The sequence below is a fragment of the Salmo salar genome, chromosome 15, assembly GCF_965601325.2.
Source record: "Salmo salar chromosome 15, fSalSal1, whole genome shotgun sequence".
Taxonomy (NCBI): domain Eukaryota; kingdom Metazoa; phylum Chordata; class Actinopteri; order Salmoniformes; family Salmonidae; genus Salmo; species Salmo salar.
Genome location: NC_138305.1, coordinates 3493972 through 3520000, shown reverse-complemented (window position 1 = coordinate 3520000; position 26029 = coordinate 3493972). Strand labels below are relative to the sequence as shown.

At 47.5% G+C, this 26029-nt stretch overlaps 1 protein-coding gene across 1 annotated transcript in view; it reads right to left on the bottom strand.

Moving 5' to 3' along the window:
* Positions 1-26029, bottom strand: part of LOC106570822 (endosomal transmembrane epsin interactor 1) — an 81802-nt gene that overhangs the window by 24244 nt on the left and 31529 nt on the right. The window contains exon 2 of the mRNA XM_045695328.2: positions 11102-11158. Coding sequence (XP_045551284.1) covers positions 11102-11158 — 57 coding nt within the window. The remainder of the gene's footprint in view (positions 1-11101; positions 11159-26029) is intronic.

The window sequence follows — 26029 nt, the reverse complement described above, 5'->3', positions numbered from 1 at the left end:
AGGGAGAGCGGGGAGGAGAGAGAGGAGGGAGAGGGGGAGTAGAGAGAGGAGGGAGAGGGGGGAGGAGAGAGAGGAGGGAGAGCGGGGAGGAGGAGGGGAGGGAGAGGAGCGGGAGTAGAAAGAGGAGGGAGAGGGGGAGGAGAGAGAGGAGGGAGAGGGGGAGGAGAGAGAAGAGGGAGAGGGGGAGGAGAGAGAGGAGGGAGAGCGGGGAGGAGAGAGAGGAGGGAGAGGAGCGGGAGTAGAGAGAGGAGGGAGAGGGGGAGGAGAGAGAGGAGGGAGAGGGGGAGGAGAGAGAGGAGGGAGAGCGGGGAGGAGAGAGAGGAGGGAGAGCGGGGAGGAGAGAGAGGAGGGAGAGGAGCGGGAGTAGAGAGAGGAGGGAGAGGGGGGAGGAGAGAGAGGAGGGAGAGGGGGAGGAGAGAGAGGAGGGAGAGGAGCGGGAGTAGAGAGAGGAGGGAGAGGGGAGGAGAGAGGAGAGAGGAGGGAGAGCGGGGAGGAGAGAGAGGAGGGAGAGGGGGAGTAGAGAGAGGAGGGAGAGGGGGGAGGAGGGAGAGCAGGGAGGAGGAGGGGAGGGAGAGGGGGAGGAGAGAGAGGAGGGAGAGGGGGAGGAGAGAGACCAAACCACACCCTCATTACCTAAACCACACCCCAGTTACCTAAACCAAACCCCCGTTACCTAAACCACACCCCAGTTACCTAAACCAAACCCCCATTACCTAAACCACACCCCCATTACCTAAACCACACCCTCATTACCTAAACCACACCCCATTACCTAAACCACACCCTCATTACCTAAACCACACACTCATTACCTAAACCACACCCCCATTACCTAAACCACACTTCCATTACCTAAACCACACCCTCATTACATAAACCACACCCTCATTACCTAAACCTCACCCTCATTACCTAAACCACACCCTCATGACCTAAACCTCACCCTCATTACCTAAACCACACCCTCATGACCTAAACCACACCCTCATTACCTATACCACACCCTCATTACCTATACCACACCCTCATTACCTATACCACATTAGGAAAATAAGGAGTAGGAGGGAAAATGAGACACAGCTGTTTATGACTATAAGCACTGTAATTCTGCCTGTCGGTTAAAAGAAGAAAACTAGAGGAGTTTTTACACATTTTGTTACGTTACAGCCTTATTCTAAAATACATTAAATAAAAAATAAAAACACAGCAATCTACGCACAATACCCCATAATGACAAAGCAAAAACAGGTTTTCAAACATTTTTGCAAATGTATTAAAAATTAAAAAAACAGAAATACCTTATTTACATTCGTTTTCAGATCCTTTGCTATGAGACTCGAAATTGAGCTCAGGTGCATCCTGTTTCCATTGATCATCCTTGAGATGTTTCTACCAATATGTAAGTCGCTCTGGATAAGAGCGTCTGCTAAATGACTTAAATGTAAATGTACAACTTGATTGGAGTCCACCTCTGGTAAATGCAATTGATTGGACATGATTTGGAAAGGCGCACACCTGTCTATATAAGGTCCAACAGTTGACAGTGCACGTCAGAGCAAAAACCAAGCCATGAGGTCGAAGGAATTGTCCGTAGAGCTCTGAGACAGGATTGTGTTGAGGCACAGATCTGGGGAAGGGTACCAAAACATTTCTGCAGCATTGAATGTCCCCAAGAACACAGTGGCCTCCATCATTCTTAAATGGAAGAAGTTTGGAACCACCAAGACTCTTCCTAGAGCTGAGCAGTCGGGGGAGAAGGGCCTTGGTCAGGGAGGTGACCAAGAACCCGATGGTCACTCTGACAGAGCTCCAGAGGTCCTCTGTGGAAATGGGAGAACCTTCCAGAAGGACAACCATCTCTGCAGCACTCCACCAATCAGGCCTTTATGGCAGAGTGGTCAGATGGAAGCCACTCCTCAATAAAAGGCTCATGACAGCCCTCTAGGAGTTTGCCAAAAGGCACCTAAAGAATCTCAGACCATGAGAAACAAGATTCTCTGGTCTGATGAAACCAAGATTGAACTATTTGGCCTGAATGCCAAGCGTCACGTCTGGAGGAAACCTGGCATCATGCTGTGGGGATGTTTTTCAGCGGCTGGAACTGGGAGACTAGTCAGGATTAAGGCAAAGATGAACAGAACAAAGTACAGAGAGATCCTTGATAAAAACCTGCTCCAGAGCGCTCAGGACCTCAGACTGGGGGGCGAAGATTCACCTTCCACCAGGACAAAGACCCTAAGCATACAGCCAAGACAACACAGGAGTGGCTTTGGGACAAGTCTCTGAATGTCCTTGAGTGGCCCAGCCAGAGCCCGGACTTGAACCAGATCGAACATCTCTGCAGAGAAGAATGGGAGAAACTCCCCAAATACAGGTGTGCCAAGCTTGTAGCATCATACCCAAGAAGACTCCAGGCTGTAATCGCTGCTAAAGGCACTTCAACAAAGTACTGAGTAAAGGGTCTGAATACTTATGTAAATGTGATATTTCCGTTGTTTTTTTTATATACATTTGCAAAAATGTATAAAAACAGTTTTTGCTTTGTCATTATGGGGTATTGTGTGCAGATTGATGAGGGGGGGGAAAACGATTTAATTCATTTTATAACAAGGCTGTAACGTAACAAAATGTTGAAAAAGTCAAGGGATCTCCACACTTTCTGAACGCCCTTGTATGTGCCGTTTAGCAGACGTTTTTATCTAAAACAACTTACAGTCATGCGTGTATACGCTTAACGTACGGGTGGTCCTGGGAATCAAACCCACTACCCTGGCGCTACAAGCGCCTTGCCCTACTAACTGAGCTACAAATGACCTGGCTGTTGGTTTATAGTGGACGACTGAACATGATTCAGAACCTCCAAGGCCATGTCAATATTAAAATGGGACCTTACCAAAGCTTACCCAAAATAGTGGAGCTCAGAATAGATCAGGTGACTATTTTTAATGTGCCTCAAGCAACAAAACAAGCCCTTTACTCTAACCACTACTTCAAAAGCAGAACAACAATAAAACAACAGTCTTTGACTCTCTCTGACTCTGTGTGTCTCATAATCAGGAAGAGGAACGGGGGTGTCATGTGACAGTTGACCCATGACCTCAGCTGAGAAAGAGTAGGTGGGAGTGGTGGGATCACTTGCGGTTGCCTGGCGGTTGCCTGGCAGTTGCATGGCAGTTGCCTGGCAGTTGCTGGCATTAGGGAGGGGGTAGCAGTGGGGTGTATAGCTGAGGGGGTTGGGGTGTTGGGTCTGTCCTGGGGCTGTATTACAGCAGGATAACTCCCCCCATGTAACAGTGAGGCAGAGGGGTATTTATAGTGGAACCGAAACTGGGACGCATGGTAATCTGTCTCTCTGTCTGTCTAAGACTGTCCCTGTCTGTCTCTCTGTCTCTGTGTCTCTATAGTGGGGCTAAGTTGAAGCTGGAGAATGCATGGTAACCTGTCTCTCTGTCTGTCTATGACTGTCCCTTTGTGTCTCTCTTGATCTGTTTCCCTGTCTGTCTCTCTGTCTCTGTGTCTCTATAGTGGGGCTAAGTTGAAGCTGGAGAACGCATGGTGACCTGTCTGTCTGTCTATGATGGTGTCTTTCCCTCCCTCCGTCCACCTTTATGTCTCTCTGTGTCTGTCCCTGTCTCTCTAGACAGCGGCCATGGAAATCACTCGGGTACGAGGTGTGGCTCTATGGCCTCTTCGTGACAGGGAGGATACAGTCAATCACTGTCCTAACTCAGTCAGTGTCACCTCTCTCTCTCTCTCTCTCTCTCTCTCTCTCTCTCTCTCTCTCTCTCTCTCTCTCTCTCTCTCTCTCTCTCTCTCTCTCTCTCAGACTAATTGTCTGTGGAATTCCACATGCACAAACAGAGACAGACACCAACATAAACAAACTAACATTTGAATAAACACACACTCTCACACACAAAATTAGGAATCTAAAATGTGACGCCCTTTAACACAATGTCCTCTCACACCATTGTTCCACTTTGGTCCTGCCAAACAGAACAATGGACCAAGCATCAGTTTATCATCAACTCTAACCCTTGTTTAGTAAATAACACCCTTCTCAATTTCAGCCCTTTCTCCCTCCAGACCTCTCAATTCAATTCAATTTAAAGGGCTTTATTGGCATGGGAAACATATGTTTACATTGCCAAAGCAAGTGAAATAGATAATAAACAAAAGTGAAATTAACAATAAAAAATGAACAGTAAACATTACACTCGCAAGTTTCAAAGGAATAGACACATCTCAAATGTCATATTATGGCTATATACTGTACACTGTTGTAATGATGTGCAAATAGCTAAAGTACAAAAGGGAAAATAAATAAACATGGGTTGTATTTACAATGGTGTTTGTTATTCACCTTTTCTTGTGGCAACAAATATTTTTTATTTGATCTTGTCTCATCGCTGCAACTCCCCAATGGAGACAAATGTCGAGTCATGCGTGCTCCGAAACATATGACCCACCAAACCGTGCTTCTTAACAGCCGCCCGCTTACCCAATGTGTCAGAGGAAACTGATGACCAGAGTCAGCCTGCAGGCCCCTGGCCCACCACAAGGAGTCGCTAGAGCGCAATGAGCCAAGTAAATGCAGTGCCTTAGACCGCTGCACCACTCGGGAGGCCCGAAAAGGTCCCAAATCTTGCTATTGTGATGGCATACTGTAGTATTTCACCCAATAGTTTATCAGAATTGGATTTGTTTTGGAATTCTTTGTGGGTCTGTGTAATCTGAGAGAAATATGTGTCTCTAATATGGTCATACATTTGGCAGGAGGTTAGAAACTGCAACTCAGTTTCTAACTCATTTTGTTGGCAGTGTGCAGAGACCCTCTCTCTCTCCCCCTCCCTCTCTCTCTCTTTACAGTCTCCATCAATCATTTGAGGTTGACACAAAACCACCACCATGGGGTTAAATCTGTCTCTACCACTTCCTCTTTCCAGTTTATCACGCACACACACACACATGCACACACACACCCACACCCACACCCACACACCCACACGCACACACACACCCACCCACACGCACACCCACACACACCCACACACACACACACACACCCACACCCACACCCACACGCACACCCACACACACCCACACACCCACACACACACACACACACACACACACATATACACACACACACACACACACACACACACACACACACACACACACACACACACACACACACACACACACACACACACACACACACACACACACACACACACACACACACACACACACACACACACACGCTTGCAGGATAGACAGCGCGACTCCAGATTTGACCCTTAGGCAAGCGCCCAGTCCCCAGTTCCAACTGAACACTTACTCTCCCAGTTTCCTGAAGTCCCGTTCTGAAAAAATTAACGAAGCCAGCAGAGCAGGAGGCACAGACAGACGTTTCAGCTAGTTGACACGTCACAAGTAGAACAGACTAAAACTTACACCCTCTTTACACTTATAAGACCCTCCTTCTTCAAGGACTAGCTCTGTAAAGATACATTCTGGATGTTATCTGTTGTTTAGCAGATCTGTTGCTTTTGATATATTGTGACGATAACTGGATTGGTAACATGCTAGTATACACTGACAATATTCTGTGGTAGGCTTAATGTGAAGGGAGTCAGATTCGACATTTATAACGAATATAGTACAGTAGTAAAGGAGAAAAAGGAGAAAAAGCACTTTAAAAAATACAAGTCAGAATCATCCTCAGATATCCAGTAAACCCAGTGCAGTGTAAACACAATCCATGACCTCCAGAACACAGACTAAGAGCATTTGATCTTTCACATCATGACCTTTAGGTCAGATAGAGCAGTGGTCACAAACTTTTTCGGTTACTGTACCACCAACTGAATTTTGCTCTGCCACAGACTAACATTGATGTACCCCTTATGTGTATTTGTGACTCGTTTCAGGAAAATAGGAGTCATTACTTCAGTAGGAGCCATTTGAATGTTAACTTTTTTTTAAGATCAAAATTCATTTTTGGGCAGAAATGCCTTATAGAACATGTGAACTTTCATGTGCCTTAATTACAAACTTGTATGTCATCTGTAAATACGAATACAAATGTTAAATTACGAGCCTAGTTGGTTTAGCCACAGAAAAAGTAGGAACCTTCCCACTAGCCATGATTGGCTGAGATAATGAGTGGGCTGGACATGCCGAGAGATGAGTTCTGATTGGTCTGCCATGTAGCTCGCTTCTGTCTATAATATGAGCTGGTCATGGTGTGTAGGTAATCCTTTCTAACGCTGCTTTTTTGAAAGATGTCACGCAGTAGAACTGTATAAGTGTTGCTCTCCACTTTCAGGAGGACCGAGTTTTGAAATCAGTGGAATTCGAGTATGATAGCTAAGGAGATGGAGAAAACACATGTCTATGGATTACATCTTCAAAATCAGGGCAACCATGGCATCCATGACAGAGAGGGAGAAGCGTCTATCCATGTATACGGGTAAGATAGTCTAGCTAGCAACATTTTCAAATATTACACGTTTCTAATTTTGTCAGAAAGTCTTTTTCATTTCAAGTTAAAGTGTATTGTTAGCTAGCTAGCTAACGTTCGCTGACAGGCTCACTAGCTAACGTTATGTGTATGATCTGCGTACTAATATTATTCGTATCTGCTTTGCTAGTTATAGCCTAACATTAGCTAGCTAACATTGAACCTGGTTGGTTAGCTACCTGCAGATTCATGCAGAGTAGTAACATCATGAGCTGGGTTTATGGTTCATTGTTTAGCTAGCTAGCTAGCTAGCTACATGTCTTAACAAAAGACTCCACTATGCAAGTAACAATTTCAATAGAATGTTCATGATGTCACTGCGACAACTGTTGATAGACGTAGCTGGTAAATTTGTTCTGGCTATCTACTCCCCCCCTTAAAAGATTTAGATGCACTATTGTAAAGTGGTTGTTCCACTGGATATTATAAGGTGAATGCCCCAATTTGTAAGTCGCTCTGGATAAGAGCGTCTGCTAAATGACTTAAATGTAAAATGTAATGTACTCCGATTTCAGAGTGCTCTCGTCTGAGTGTGCCAGAGCGCAGAATAACTGACAAATTTATGAACGCTCAACACCTGTTGAATATGGCTGGTGTGTGTAAACGTTGGCAAAAAGCGTAATTAAATTGTTGCCAGCAGCACAGTTGCAGTCACCAATGCTCTCGATAACATAAAAACAGCCTAACCAGCTCTGCTAGGGTGAGTAAAATGGTCAGAGTGAGTTGTTCTCTCATTTGTGTCTGGAAGTAGCAAGCAAGCTAGCCAACGTTAGCCAGTTAGCTTGGGTGCTTGACTGCGTTTGATAGGTTAGAACGTTCGGATCATCCCAACTCCTCGGCCAGAGTGTCCAGTGTGCGTTCTGAACGCTTCGAGAGCGAAACGCTCTGAATTTACTAACGGACAGTCTGACAGCACTCTGAGTTTACGAACGCCCCGAGCACACTCCAGCACTCCAGATTAAATTTACGAACACACCCGTAGTATAAACCAGCCTTCGGTTGTTTAGTACATGGCCTTGCATGTGAATCCTTAAAGAGATGGGCGGGGCTAAGGCTTAAGAGGGTGTGAACAAAGCTGAATGGGTGTTGACAAAGAAGAGCTCTCCAGTGGGTGTACCAAAACATTCAAAGGCCATTTTCTCAACAGTGGGGTTACAAGTTCATCAACTTTCAACGCAGAATTACTTTCCTATTGTTCCTCAACTGTAGTGTACGATATACCATTTTCTAGCTTTGAGTCTAATTTTATCCAATGTAAAAAATACAATTTCAAATGTTGCTACATAAAACCGAATCGAGGCGGTCGGTCACATTTTCCCATTAGGCCTATGGTCTCATGAGACTTCTCAAGTACCCCCTGTGAATAATGATTCTAATTATTCTAATTATAATAATACATGGGACTTACTGTGCATTCAGAAAGTATTCATACCCCATGACTTACTCCACATTTTGTTGTGGATTAAAAAAATTATAATTCTCACCAGTACCCCATAATGACCAAGTAAAAACATGTTTTTAGATATGTTTACAAACTTATTGAAAATGAAATATAGAAAAATCTCATTTACAGAAGTATTCACACCCCTGAGTAGAATCCCCTTTGGCAGCAATTAAAGCTGGATTGTGCAACATTTGCCCATTATTCTCTTCAAAATTCTTCAAGCTCTGTCAAATTGGTTGTTGATCATTACTAGACAACCATTTTCAGGTCTTGCCATAGAATTTCAAGCAGATTTAAGTCAAAACTGTAACTTGGCCACTCATTCACTGTCTTCTTGGTAAGCAACTCCATTGTAGATTTGGCCTTGTGATTTAGGATATTGTCCTGCTGAAAGGTGAATTAATCTCCCAGTGTCTGGTGGAAAGCAGACTGAACCAGGTTTTCAGCTTGGATTTTGCCGGTGCTTAGCTCCATTCCATTTATGTTGTATCCTGAAAAACTCCTCAGTCCTTAACGATTACAAGCACACCCATAACATGATGCAGCCACCACTATGCTTGAAAATATGGAGAGTGATACTCTGTAATGTGTTGTATTGGATTTGCCCCAAACATAACACATTGTCTTCAGGACAAAAAGTTAATTTCTTTGACACATTTTTTGCAGTATTACTTAAGTGCCTAGTTGCAAACAGGATGCATGTTTTGGAATATTTTTTATTCTGTACAGGCTCCCTTCTTTTCACTCTGTCAATTACAGTGTAGGTTTGTATTGTGGAGTAATTACAATGTTGTTCATCCATCCTCAGTTTTCTCCTATCAACGCCATTAAAACTCTGTAACTGTTTTAAAATCACCATTGGCCTCATGGTGAAATCCCTGAGCGGTTTCCTTCCTCTTCGGCAACTGAGTTAGGAAGGACGACTGTATCTTTGTAGTGACAGGGTGTATTGACACATCATCCAAAATTAAATTAAATCAAAGGGATGTTTAATGTCTGCTTTTTAAATGTTTTACCCATCTACCAATAGGTGCCCTTCTTTGCGAGATATTGGAAAACCTCCCTGGTATTTGTGGTTGAATCTGTGTTTGAAATTCACTGCTCGACTGATTGACCTTACAGATAATTGTACATGTGGGATACAAAGATGAGGCTGTCATTCAAAAATCATGTTAAACGCTATTATTGCACACAGAGTGAGTCCATGCAACTTATTATGTGACTTGTTAAGAAAATGTTTACTCCTGAACTTATTTAGGCTTGCCATAACAAAGGGGTCGAATACTTTTTGACTCAAGATATTTCAGCTTTTCATTTTTAATTAATTGGCAAAAATTGTGAATAACATAATTCCACTTTGACGTTATGGGGTATTGTGTGTAGACCAGTGACCCCCAAAAATCTCCATTTAATCCATTGTAAATTCAGACTGTAACATAACAAAATGTGGAAAAGGTCAAGGGGTGTATAGCGCTTTTCAAGGACACAGTCACTTTAGAATTATATAAATGTAAAAGAAAAACAAAACAGGAGTCAAAACAAAATATCAGACTAAACATGACTAAAGACAGGGGTGGGCTCAAAGAAGCGAAAGTGTGTGATGTATCAGTGTATGGGGAGGGTACCACCAGTGGTCCTAGAACCACTGAGCCTCTAGACTTTGTTCCGGGGTCTAGAGCCACTAGGGTTTGGGTTTGAGAAAACCTGGATAAAAAATAGTTTCTTAGCTTTAATAGGAAGAAATCAAACACACCAGATTAAAGTTGTTAAGGATTCGGGAGGACAGGGAATTTGACCACCAGTTTGGGGTTTTTGAAACACAAAATCATCTGGTCTTTCTGAGGCAGGTGTCAAGAATAGTTGTTTTACTGGGCTTTGAGCTTTGATCCAAGAAAACAATGGGAACTGCAACAAGATATTGAATACTAATATGCTGGTAAACAATTCTAAACATGATTAATCTGCCATTGAAAAGTAGTTAAACTAAGCAAACAGACAGTGTGGCTTCAAGATCAAATTCAGTGAGCTCCAAAAGTATTGGCACAGTGACACATTTGTTTAGTTTTTTACAGACTGTCAGCTTTTATTTCAAGGTTTTTTCATCCATATCATAGTCAATGTATAATTTTAAATCCAAAGTGCTGGAGTACAGAGCCAAAACCCCCAAATACGTGTCACAATACTTTTGCAGCTCACTGTAGATGCTCAACATTTTTGTTGTCGATTTGGTCCTTTCTAGCGTGGCCATTTATTCACAAGGGGTCCAGCAACCCCTCTAGCGTGTAGCGATAAGCAGGGGCGGCAGGTAGCCTAGTGGTTAAGAGCATTGGGCCAGTAACTGAAAGGTCGCTGGTTCGAATCCTGAGCTAACTAGCTGAAACATCTGAGCAAGGCACTTAATCTAAGTTGCTCTGAATAAGAGTGTCTGCTAAATGACTAAAATGTATGACCTCTGAACCCTTACATCCTATCAGACATGGCTGACTTAACACTATAATTGCTGTGCTTACTGAGGATTTGTCCCAGCTGCTTTTCATGGCACCACAGAATAGACCAAACCAAACCTCTATGGCTACATGGATGGTGTTCTCAGGACGTGACGACGAGTAGATCGTAATCCCAAAACACAGCGGCAAAATGGTCGTATTAATTTAACTAGAGGAACATGATGGTCTGTTGACAGGGCGGTTTCTGGGATATCCCTGGACATATATAGCCTTCCTGCAGGCTTGTAGATTCTCACTGTTCAGTTCATATAGACGTTGAATCCTTTGTTGTCGTAATCATGTAACATAAACAACTATAAACTGTGCTGGTTTGAACCCTATCAGACAGTATACCAACGGGTATGACAAAAACTTTTACTGCTCTAATTACGTTGGTAACCAGTTTATAATAGCAATAAGGCACCTCGGGGGTTTGTGATATATGGCCAATATACCACGGCTAAGGGCTGTATCCAGGCACTCTGTGTTGCGTCGTGCTTAAGAAAAGCCCTTAGCCGTGGTATATTTGCCATATACCACACCTCCTCGTGTATATACATACAGTACAGTTCTCTCATATATATACATATATATATATATATATTATATATATACAGTAAATGTCTGTGATGTATGGCCTACCAGCAGCAGCATGGGTCTCCTCCATGTTGTGAGGCCAACGATCCCTGACAGAATCACCTGGAGGAGAACAAGAAGAACACAGACACCAGTCAGCAATACATCCTGTATACCACGGGCACACAGACACCAGTCAGCAATACATCCTGTATACCACGGGCACACAGACACCAGTCAGCAATACATCCTGTATACCACGGGCACACAGACACCAGTCAGCAATACATCCTGTATACCACGGGCACACAGACACCAGTCAGCAATACATCCTGTATACCACGGGCACACAGACACCAGTCAGCAATACATCCTGTATACCACGGGCACACAGACACCAGTCAGCAATACATCCTGTATACCACGGGCACACAGACACCAGTCAGCAATACATCCTGTATACAACGGGCATACAGACACCAGTCAGCAATACATCCTGCATACCACGGGCACACAGACACCAGTCAGCAATACATCCTGTATACCACGGGCACACAGACACCAGTCAGCAATACATCCTGTATACCACGGGCACACAGACACCAGTCAGCAATACATCCTGTATACCACGGGCACACAGACACCAGTCAGCAATACATCCTGTATACCACGGGCACACAGACACCAGTCAGCAATACATCCTGTATACCACGGGCACACAGACACCAGTCAGCAATACATCCTGTATACCACGGGCACACAGACACCAGTCAGCAATACATCCTGTATACCACGGGCACACAGACACCAGTCAGCAATACATCCTGTATACCACGGGAATACAGACACCAGTCAGCAATACATCCTGTATACCACGGGCACACAGACACCAGTCAGCAATACATCCTGTATACCACGGGCACACATACACCAGTCAGCAATACATCCTGTATACCACGGGCACACAGACACCAGTCAGCAATACATCCTGTATACCACGGGCACACAGACACCAGTCAGCAATACATCCTGTATACCACGGGCACACATACACCAGTCAGCAATACATCCTGTATACCACGGGCACACAGACACCAGTCAGCAATACATCCTGTATACCACGGGCACACAGACACCAGTCAGCAATACATCCTGTATACCACGGGCACACAGACACCAGTCAGCAATACATCCTGTATACCACGGGCACACAGACACCAGTCAGCAATACATCCTGTATACCACGGGCACACAGACACCAGTCAGCAATACATCCTGTATACCACGGGCACACAGACACCAGTCAGCAATACATCCTGTATACCACGGGCACACATACACCAGTCAGCAATACATCCTGTATACCACGGGCACACAGACACCAGTCAGCAATACATCCTGTATACCACGGGCACACAGACACCAGTCAGCAATACATCCTGTATACCACGGGCACACAGACACCAGTCAGCAATACATCCTGTATACCACGGGCACACAGACACCAGTCAGCAATACATCCTGTATACCACGGGCACACAGACACCAGTCAGCAATACATCCTGTATACCACGGGCACACAGACACCAGTCAGCAATACATCCTGTATACCACGGGCACACAGACACCAGTCAGCAATACATCCTGTATACCACGGGCACACAGACACCAGTCAGCAATACATCCTGTATACCACGGGCACACAGACACCAGTCAGCAATACATCCTGCATACCACGGGCACACCGACACCAGTTAGCAATACATCCTGCATACCACGGGCACACAGACACCAGTCAGCAATACATCCTGCATACCACGGGCACACAGACACCAGTCAGCAATACATCCTGTATACCACGGGAACACAGACACCAGTCAGCAATACATCCTGTATACCACGGGCACACAGACACCAGTCAGCAATACATCCTGTATACCACGGGAACACAGACACCAGTCAGCAATACATCCTGTATACCACGGGCACACAGACACCAGTCAGCAATACATCCTGTATACCACGGGCACACAGACACCAGTCAGCAATACATCCTGTATACCACGGGCACACAGACACCAGTCAGCAATACATCCTGTATACCACGGGCACACAGACACCAGTCAGCAATACATCCTGTATACCACGGGCACTCAGACACCAGTCAGCAATACATCCTGTATACCACGGGAACACAGACACCAGTCAGCAATACATCCTGTATACCACGGGCACACAGACACCAGTCAGCAATACATCCTGTATACCACGGGCACACAGACACCAGTCAGCAATACATCCTGTATACCACGGGCATACAGACACCAGTCAGCAATACATCCTGTATACCACGGGAACACAGACACCAGTCAGCAATACATCCTGTATACCACGGGCACACAGACACCAGTCAGCAATACATCCTGTATACCACGGGCACACAGACACCAGTCAGCAATACATCCTGTATAGCACGGGCTTACAGACACCAGTCAGCAATACATCTTGTATACCACGGGCACACAGACACCAGTCAGCAATACATCCTGTATACCACGGGCACACACACACCAGTCAGCAATACATCCTGTATACCACGGGCACACAGACACCAGTCAGCAATACATCCTGTATACCACGGGCACACAGACACCAGTCAGCAATACATCCTGTATACCACGGGCACACAGACACCAGTCAGCAATACATCCTGTATACCACGGGCACACAGACACCAGTCAGCAATACATCCTGTATACCATGGGCACACAGACACCAGTCAGCAATACATCCTGTATACCACGGGCACACAGACACCAGTCAGCAATACATCCTGTATAGCACGGGCTTACAGACACCAGTCAGCAATACATCCTGTATACCACGGGCACACAGACACCAGTCAGCAATACATCTTGTATACCACGGGCACACAGACACCAGTCAGCAATACATCCTGTATACCACGGGCACACAGACACCAGTCAGCAAAACATCCTGTATACCACGGGAACACAGACACCAGTCAGCAATACATCCTGTATACCACGGGCACACAGACACCAGTCAGCAATACATCCTGTATACCACGGGCACACAGACACCAGTCAGCAATACATCCTGTATACCACGGGCATACAGACACCAGTCAGCAATACATCCTGTATACCACGGGCACACAGACACCAGTCAGCAATACATCCTGTATACCACGGGCACACATACACCAGTCAGCAATACATCCTGTATACCACGGGCACACAGACACCAGTCAGCAATACATCCTGTATACCACGGGCACACAGACACCAGTCAGCAATACATCCTGTATACCACGGGCACACAGACACCAGTCAGCAATACATCCTGTATACCACGGGCACACAGACAACAGTCAGCAATACATCCTGTATACCACGGGCACACAGACACCAGTCAGCAATACATCCTGTATAGCACGGGCTTACAGACACCAGTCAGCAATACATCCTGTATACCACGGGCACACAGACACCAGTCAGCAATACATCTTGTATACCACGGGCACACAGACACCAGTCAGCAATACATCCTGTATACCACGGGCACACAGACACCAGTCAGCAAAACATCCTGTATACCACGGGAACACAGACACCAGTCAGCAATACATCCTGTATACCACGGGCACACAGACACCAGTCAGCAATACATCCTGTATACCACGGGCACACAGACACCAGTCAGCAATACATCCTGTATACCACGGGCATACAGACACCAGTCAGCAATACATCCTGTATACCACGGGCACACATACACCAGTCAGCAATACATCCTGTATACCACGGGCACACAGACACCAGTCCGCAATACATCCTGTATACCACGGGCACACAGACACCAGTCAGCAATACATCCTGTATACCACGGGCACACAGACAACAGTCAGCAATACATCCTGTATACCACGGGCACACAGACACCAGTCAGCAATACATCCTGTATACCACGGGCACACAGACACCAGTCAGCAATACATCCTGTATAGCACGGGCACACAGACACCAGTCAGCAATACATCCTGCATACCACGGGAACACAGACACCAGTCAGCAATACATCCTGTATACCACGGGCACACAGACAAAAGTCAGCAATACATCCTGTATACCACGGGCACACAGACACCAGTCAGCAATACATCCTGTATACCACGGGCACACAGACACCAGTCAGCAATACATCCTGTATACCACGGGAACACAGACACCAGTCAGCAATACATCCTGTATACCACGGGCACACAGACACCAGTCAGCAATACATCCTGTATACCACGGGAACACAGACACCAGTCAAAAATACATCCTGTATACCACGGGCACACATACACCAGTCAGCAATACATCCTGTATACCACGGGCACACAGACACCAGTCAGCAATACATCCTGTATACCACGGGCACACAGACACCAGTCAGCAATACATCCTGTATACCACGGGCACACAGACACCAGTCAGCAATACATCCTGTATACCACGGGCACACAGACACCAGTCAGCAATACATCCTGTATACCACGGGCACACAGACACCAGTCAGCAATACATCCTGTATAGCACGGGCTTACAGACACCAGTGAGCAATACATCCTGTATACCACGGGCACACAGACACCAGTCAGCAATACATCTTGTATACCACGGGCACACAGACACCAGTCAGCAATACATCCTGTATACCCCGGGCACACAGACACCAGTCAGCAAAACATCCTGTATACCACGGGAACACAGACACCAGTCAGCAATACATCCTGTATACCACGGGCACACAGACACCAGTCAGCAATACATCCTGTATACCACGGGCACACAGACACCAGTCAGCAATACATCCTTTATACCACGGGCACACAGACACCAGTCAGCAATACATCCTGTATACCACGGGCACACAGACACCAGTCAGCAATACATCCTGTATACCACGGGCACACAGACACCAGTCAGCAATACATCCTGTATACCACGGGAACACAGACACCAGTCAGCAATACATCCTGTATACCACGGGCATACAGACACCAGTCAGCAATACATCCTGTATACCACGGGCACACAGACACCAGTCAGCAATACATCCTGTATACCACGGGCACACAGACACCAGTCAGCAATACATCCTGTATACCACGGGCACACAGACACCAGTCAGCAATACATCCTGTATACCACGGGCACACAGACACCAGTCAGCAATACATCCTGTATACCACGGGCACACAGACACCAGTCAGCAATACATCCTGTATACCACGGGCACACAGACACCAGTCAGCAATACATCCTGTATACCACGGGCACACAGACACCAGTCAGCAATACATCCTGTATACCACGGGCACACAGACACCAGTCAGCAATACATCCTGTATACCACGGGCACACAGACACCAGTCAGCAATACATCCTGTATACCACGGGCACACAGACACCAGTCAGCAATACATCCTGCATACCACGGGCACACCGACACCAGTTAGCAATACATCCTGCATACCACGGGCACACAGACACCAGTCAGCAATACATCCTGCATACCACGGGCACACAGACACCAGTCAGCAATACATCCTGTATACCACGGGAACACAGACACCAGTCAGCAATACATCCTGTATACCACGGGCACACAGACACCAGTCAGCAATACATCCTGTATACCACGGGAACACAGACACCAGTCAGCAATACATCCTGTATACCACGGGCACACAGACACCAGTCAGCAATACATCCTGTATACCACGGGCACACAGACACCAGTCAGCAATACATCCTGTATACCACGGGCACACAGACACCAGTCAGCAATACATCCTGTATACCACGGGCACACAGACACCAGTCAGCAATACATCCTGTATACCACGGGCACTCAGACACCAGTCAGCAATACATCCTGTATACCACGGGAACACAGACACCAGTCAGCAATACATCCTGTATACCACGGGCACACAGACACCAGTCAGCAATACATCCTGTATACCACGGGCACACAGACACCAGTCAGCAATACATCCTGTATACCACGGGCATACAGACACCAGTCAGCAATACATCCTGTATACCACGGGAACACAGACACCAGTCAGCAATACATCCTGTATACCACGGGCACACAGACACCAGTCAGCAATACATCCTGTATACCACGGGCACACAGACACCAGTCAGCAATACATCCTGTATAGCACGGGCTTACAGACACCAGTCAGCAATACATCTTGTATACCACGGGCACACAGACACCAGTCAGCAATACATCCTGTATACCACGGGCACACACACACCAGTCAGCAATACATCCTGTATACCACGGGCACACAGACACCAGTCAGCAATACATCCTGTATACCACGGGCACACAGACACCAGTCAGCAATACATCCTGTATACCACGGGCACACAGACACCAGTCAGCAATACATCCTGTATACCACGGGCACACAGACACCAGTCAGCAATACATCCTGTATACCATGGGCACACAGACACCAGTCAGCAATACATCCTGTATACCACGGGCACACAGACACCAGTCAGCAATACATCCTGTATAGCACGGGCTTACAGACACCAGTCAGCAATACATCCTGTATACCACGGGCACACAGACACCAGTCAGCAATACATCTTGTATACCACGGGCACACAGACACCAGTCAGCAATACATCCTGTATACCACGGGCACACAGACACCAGTCAGCAAAACATCCTGTATACCACGGGAACACAGACACCAGTCAGCAATACATCCTGTATACCACGGGCACACAGACACCAGTCAGCAATACATCCTGTATACCACGGGCACACAGACACCAGTCAGCAATACATCCTGTATACCACGGGCATACAGACACCAGTCAGCAATACATCCTGTATACCACGGGCACACAGACACCAGTCAGCAATACATCCTGTATACCACGGGCACACATACACCAGTCAGCAATACATCCTGTATACCACGGGCACACAGACACCAGTCAGCAATACATCCTGTATACCACGGGCACACAGACACCAGTCAGCAATACATCCTGTATACCACGGGCATACAGACACCAGTCAGCAAAACATCCTGTATACCACGGGAACACAGACACCAGTCAGCAATACATCCTGTATACCACGGGCACACAGACACCAGTCAGCAATACATCCTGTATACCACGGGCACACAGACACCAGTCAGCAATACATCCTGTATACCACGGGCATACAGACACCAGTCAGCAATACATCCTGTATACCACGGGCACACATACACCAGTCAGCAATACATCCTGTATACCACGGGCACACAGACACCAGTCCGCAATACATCCTGTATACCACGGGCACACAGACACCAGTCAGCAATACATCCTGTATACCACGGGCACACAGACAACAGTCAGCAATACATCCTGTATACCACGGGCACACAGACACCAGTCAGCAATACATCCTGTATACCACGGGCACACAGACACCAGTCAGCAATACATCCTGTATAGCACGGGCACACAGACACCAGTCAGCAATACATCCTGCATACCACGGGAACACAGACACCAGTCAGCAATACATCCTGTATACCACGGGCACACAGACAAAAGTCAGCAATACATCCTGTATACCACGGGCACACAGACACCAGTCAGCAATACATCCTGTATACCACGGGCACACAGACACCAGTCAGCAATACATCCTGTATACCACGGGAACACAGACACCAGTCAGCAATACATCCTGTATACCACGGGCACACAGACACCAGTCAGCAATACATCCTGTATACCACGGGAACACAGACACCAGTCAAAAATACATCCTGTATACCACGGGCACACATACACCAGTCAGCAATACATCCTGTATACCACGGGCACACAGACACCAGTCAGCAATACATCCTGTATACCACGGGCACACAGACACCAGTCAGCAATACATCCTGCATACCACGGGCACACAGACACCAGTCAGCAATACATCCTGCATACCACGGGCACACAGACACCAGTCAGCAATACATCCTGTATACCACGGGAACACAGACACCAGTCAGCAATACATCCTGTATACCACGGGCACACAGACACCAGTCAGCAATACATCCTGTATACCACGGGAACACAGACACCAGTCAGCAATACATCCTGTATACCACGGGCACACAGACACCAGTCAGCAATACATCCTGTATACCACGGGCACACAGACACCAGTCAGCAATACATCCTGTATACCACGGGCACACAGACACCAGTCAGCAATACATCCTGTATACCACGGGCACACAGACACCAGTCAGCAATACATCCTGTATACCACGGGCACTCAGACACCAGTCAGCAATACATCCTGTATACCACGGGAACACAGACACCAGTCAGCAATACATCCTGTATACCACGGGCACACAGACACCAGTCAGCAATACATCCTGTATACCACGGGCACACAGACACCAGTCAGCAATACATCCTGTATACCACGGGCATACAGACACCAGTCAGCAATACATCCTGTATACCACGGGAACACAGACACCAGTCAGCAATACATCCTGTATACCACGGGCACACAGACACCAGTCAGCAATACATCCTGTATACCACGGGCACACAGACACCAGTCAGCAATACATCCTGTATAGCACGGGCTTACAGACACCAGTCAGCAATACATCTTGTATACCACGGGCACACAGACACCAGTCAGCAATACATCCTGTATACCACGGGCACACACACACCAGTCAGCAATACATCCTGTATACCACGGGCACACAGACACCAGTCAGCAATACATCCTGTATACCACGGGCACACAGACACCAGTCAGCAATACATCCTGTATACCACGGGCACACAGACACCAGTCAGCAATACATCCTGTATACCACGGGCACACAGACACCAGTCAGCAATACATCCTGTATACCATGGGCACACAGACACCAGTCAGCAATACATCCTGTATACCACGGGCACACAGACACCAGTCAGCAATACATCCTGTATAGCACGGGCTTACAGACACCAGTCAGCAATACATCCTGTATACCACGGGCACACAGACACCAGTCAGCAATACATCTTGTATACCACGGGCACACAGACACCAGTCAGCAATACATCCTGTATACCACGGGCACACAGACACCAGTCAGCAAAACATCCTGTATACCACGGGAACACAGACACCAGTCAGCAATACATCCTGTATACCACGGGCACACAGACACCAGTCAGCAATACATCCTGTATACCACGGGCACACAGACACCAGTCAGCAATACATCCTGTATACCACGGGCATACAGACACCAGTCAGCAATACATCCTGTATACCACGGGCACACAGACACCAGTCAGCAATACATCCTGTATACCACGGGCACACATACACCAGTCAGCAATACATCCTGTATACCACGGGCACACAGACACCAGTCAGCAATACATCCTGTATACCACGGGCACACAGACACCAGTCAGCAATACATCCTGTATACCACGGGCACACAGACACCAGTCAGCAATACATCCTGTATACCACGGGCACACAGACAACAGTCAGCAATACATCCTGTATACCACGGGCACACAGACACCAGTCAGCAATACATCCTGTATAGCACGGGCTTACAGACACCAGTCAGCAATACATCCTGTATACCACGGGCACACAGACACCAGTCAGCAATACATCTTGTATACCACGGGCACACAGACACCAGTCAGCAATACATCCTGTATACCACGGGCACACAGACACCAGTCAGCAAAACATCCTGTATACCACGGGAACACAGACACCAGTCAGCAATACATCCTGTATACCACGGGCACACAGACACCAGTCAGCAATACATCCTGTATACCACGGGCACACAGACACCAGTCAGCAATACATCCTGTATACCACGGGCATACAGACACCAGTCAGCAATACATCCTGTATACCACGGGCACACATACACCAGTCAGCAATACATCCTGTATACCACGGGCACACAGACACCAGTCCGCAATACATCCTGTATACCACGGGCACACAGACACCAGTCAGCAATACATCCTGTATACCACGGGCACACAGACAACAGTCAGCAATACATCCTGTATACCACGGGCACACAGACACCAGTCAGCAATACATCCTGTATACCACGGGCACACAGACACCAGTCAGCAATACATCCTGTATAGCACGGGCACACAGACACCAGTCAGCAATACATCCTGCATACCACGGGAACACAGACACCAGTCAGCAATACATCCTGTATACCACGGGCACACAGACAAAAGTCAGCAATACATCCTGTATACCACGGGCACACAGACACCAGTCAGCAATACATCCTGTATACCACGGGCACACAGACACCAGTCAGCAATACATCCTGTATACCACGGGAACACAGACACCAGTCAGCAATACATCCTGTATACCACGGGCACACAGACACCAGTCAGCAATACATCCTGTATACCACGGGAACACAGACACCAGTCAAAAATACATCCTGTATACCACGGGCACACATACACCAGTCAGCAATACATCCTGTATACCACGGGCACACAGACACCAGTCAGCAATACATCCTGTATACCACGGGCACACAGACACCAGTCAGCAATACATCCTGTATACCACGGGCACACAGACACCAGTCAGCAATACATCCTGTATACCACGGGCACACAGACACCAGTCAGCAATACATCCTGTATACCACGGGCACACAGACACCAGTCAGCAATACATCCTGTATAGCACGGGCTTACAGACACCAGTCAGCAATACATCCTGTATACCACGGGCACACAGACACCAGTCAGCAATACATCTTGTATACCACGGGCACACAGACACCAGTCAGCAATACATCCTGTATACCCCGGGCACACAGACACCAGTCAGCAAAACATCCTGTATACCACGGGAACACAGACACCAGTCAGCAATACATCCTGTATACCACGGGCACACAGACACCAGTCAGCAATACATCCTGTATACCACGGGCACACAGACACCAGTCAGCAATACATCCTTTATACCACGGGCACACAGACACCAGTCAGCAATACATCCTGTATACCACGGGCACACAGACACCAGTCAGCAATACATCCTGTATACCACGGGCACACAGACACCAGTCAGCAATACATCCTGTATACCACGGGAACACAGACACCAGTCAGCAATACATCCTGTATACCACGGGCATACAGACACCAGTCAGCAATACATCCTGTATACCACGGGCACACAGACACCAGTCAGCAATACATCCTGTATACCACGGGCACACAGACACCAGTCAGCAATACATCCTGTATACCACGGGCACACAGACACCAGTCAGCAATACATCCTGTATACCACGGGCACACAGACACCAGTCAGCAATACATCCTGTATACCACGGGCACACAGACACCAGTCAGCAATACATCCTGTATACCACGGGCACACAGACACCAGTCAGCAATACATCCTGTATACCACGGGCACACAGACACCAGTCAGCAATACATCCTGTATACCACGGGCACACAGACACCAGTCAGCAATACATCCTGTATACCACGGGCACACAGACACCAGTCAGCAATACATCCTGTATACCACGGGCACACAGACACCAGTCAGCAATACATCCTGCATACCACGGGCACACCGACACCAGTTAGCAATACATCCTGCATACCACGGGCACACAGACACCAGTCAGCAATACATCCTGCATACCACGGGCACACAGACACCAGTCAGCAATACATCCTGTATACCACGGGAACACAGACACCAGTCAGCAATACATCCTGTATACCACGGGCACACAGACACCAGTCAGCAATACATCCTGTATACCACGGGAACACAGACACCAGTCAGCAATACATCCTGTATACCACGGGCACACAGACACCAGTCAGCAATACATCCTGTATACCACGGGCACACAGACACCAGTCAGCAATACATCCTGTATACCACGGGCACACAGACACCAGTCAGCAATACATCCTGTATACCACGGGCACACAGACACCAGTCAGCAATACATCCTGTATACCACGGGCACTCAGACACCAGTCAGCAATACATCCTGTATACCACGGGAACACAGACACCAGTCAGCAATACATCCTGTATACCACGGGCACACAGACACCAGTCAGCAATACATCCTGTATACCACGGGCACACAGACACCAGTCAGCAATACATCCTGTATACCACGGGCATACAGACACCAGTCAGCAATACATCCTGTATACCACGGGAACACAGACACCAGTCAGCAATACATCCTGTATACCACGGGCACACAGACACCAGTCAGCAATACATCCTGTATACCACGGGCACACAGACACCAGTCAGCAATACATCCTGTATAGCACGGGCTTACAGACACCAGTCAGCAATACATCTTGTATACCACGGGCACACAGACACCAGTCAGCAATACATCCTGTATACCACGGGCACACACACACCAGTCAGCAATACATCCTGTATACCACGGGCACACAGACACCAGTCAGCAATACATCCTGTATACCACGGGCACACAGACACCAGTCAGCAATACATCCTGTATACCACGGGCACACAGACACCAGTCAGCAATACATCCTGTATACCACGGGCACACAGACACCAGTCAGCAATACATCCTGTATACCATGGGCACACAGACACCAGTCAGCAATACATCCTGTATACCACGGGCACACAGACACCAGTCAGCAATACATCCTGTATAGCACGGGCTTACAGACACCAGTCAGCAATACATCCTGTATACCACGGGCACACAGACACCAGTCAGCAATACATCTTGTATACCACGGGCACACAGACACCAGTCAGCAATACATCCTGTATACCACGGGCACACAGACACCAGTCAGCAAAACATCCTGTATACCACGGGAACACAGACACCAGTCAGCAATACATCCTGTATACCACGGGCACACAGACACCAGTCAGCAATACATCCTGTATACCACGGGCACACAGACACCAGTCAGCAATACATCCTGTATACCACGGGCATACAGACACCAGTCAGCAATACATCCTGTATACCACGGGCACACAGACACCAGTCAGCAATACATCCTGTATACCACGGGCACACATACACCAGTCAGCAATACATCCTGTATACCACGGGCACACAGACACCAGTCAGCAATACATCCTGTATACCACGGGCACACAGACACCAGTCAGCAATACATCCTGTATACCACGGGCATACAGACACCAGTCAGCAAAACATCCTGTATACCACGGGAACACAGACACCAGTCAGCAATACATCCTGTATACCACGGGCACACAGACACCAGTCAGCAATACATCCTGTATACCACGGGCACACAGACACCAGTCAGCAATACATCCTGTATACCACGGGCATACAGACACCAGTCAGCAATACATCCTGTATACCACGGGCACACATACACCAGTCAGCAATACATCCTGTATACCACGGGCACACAGACACCAGTCCGCAATACATCCTGTATACCACGGGCACACAGACACCAGTCAGCAATACATCCTGTATACCACGGGCACACAGACAACAGTCAGCAATACATCCTGTATACCACGGGCACACAGACACCAGTCAGCAATACATCCTGTATACCACGGGCACACAGACACCAGTCAGCAATACATCCTGTATAGCACGGGCACACAGACACCAGTCAGCAATACATCCTGCATACCACGGGAACACAGACACCAGTCAGCAATACATCCTGTATACCACGGGCACACAGACAAAAGTCAGCAATACATCCTGTATACCACGGGCACACAGACACCAGTCAGCAATACATCCTGTATACCACGGGCACACAGACACCAGTCAGCAATACATCCTGTATACCACGGGAACACAGACACCAGTCAGCAATACATCCTGTATACCACGGGCACACAGACACCAGTCAGCAATACATCCTGTATACCACGGGAACACAGACACCAGTCAAAAATACATCCTGTATACCACGGGCACACATACACCAGTCAGCAATACATCCTGTATACCACGGGCACACAGACACCAGTCAGCAATACATCCTGTATACCACGGGCACACAGACACCAGTCAGCAATACATCCTGTATACCACGGGCACACAGACACCAGTCAGCAATACATCCTGTATACCACGGGCACACAGACACCAGTCAGCAATACATCCTGTATACCACGGGCACACAGACACCAGTCAGCAATACATCCTGTATAGCACGGGCTTACAGACACCAGTCAGCAATACATCCTGTATACCACGGGCACACAGACACCAGTCAGCAATACATCTTGTATACCACGGGCACACAGACACCAGTCAGCAATACATCCTGTATACCCCGGGCACACAGACACCAGTCAGCAAAACATCCTGTATACCACGGGAACACAGACACCAGTCAGCAATACATCCTGTATACCACGGGCACACAGACACCAGTCAGCAATACATCCTGTATACCACGGGCACACAGACACCAGTCAGCAATACATCCTTTATACCACGGGCACACAGACACCAGTCAGCAATACATCCTGTATACCACGGGCACACAGACACCAGTCAGCAATACATCCTGTATACCACGGGCACACAGACACCAGTCAGCAATACATCCTGTATACCACGGGAACACAGACACCAGTCAGCAATACATCCTGTATACCACGGGCATACAGACACCAGTCAGCAATACATCCTGTATACCACGGGCACACAGACACCAGTCAGCAATACATCCTGTATACCACGGGCACACAGACACCAGTCAGCAATACATCCTGTATACCACGGGCACTCAGACACCAGTCAGCAATACATCCTGTATACCACGGGAACACAGACAC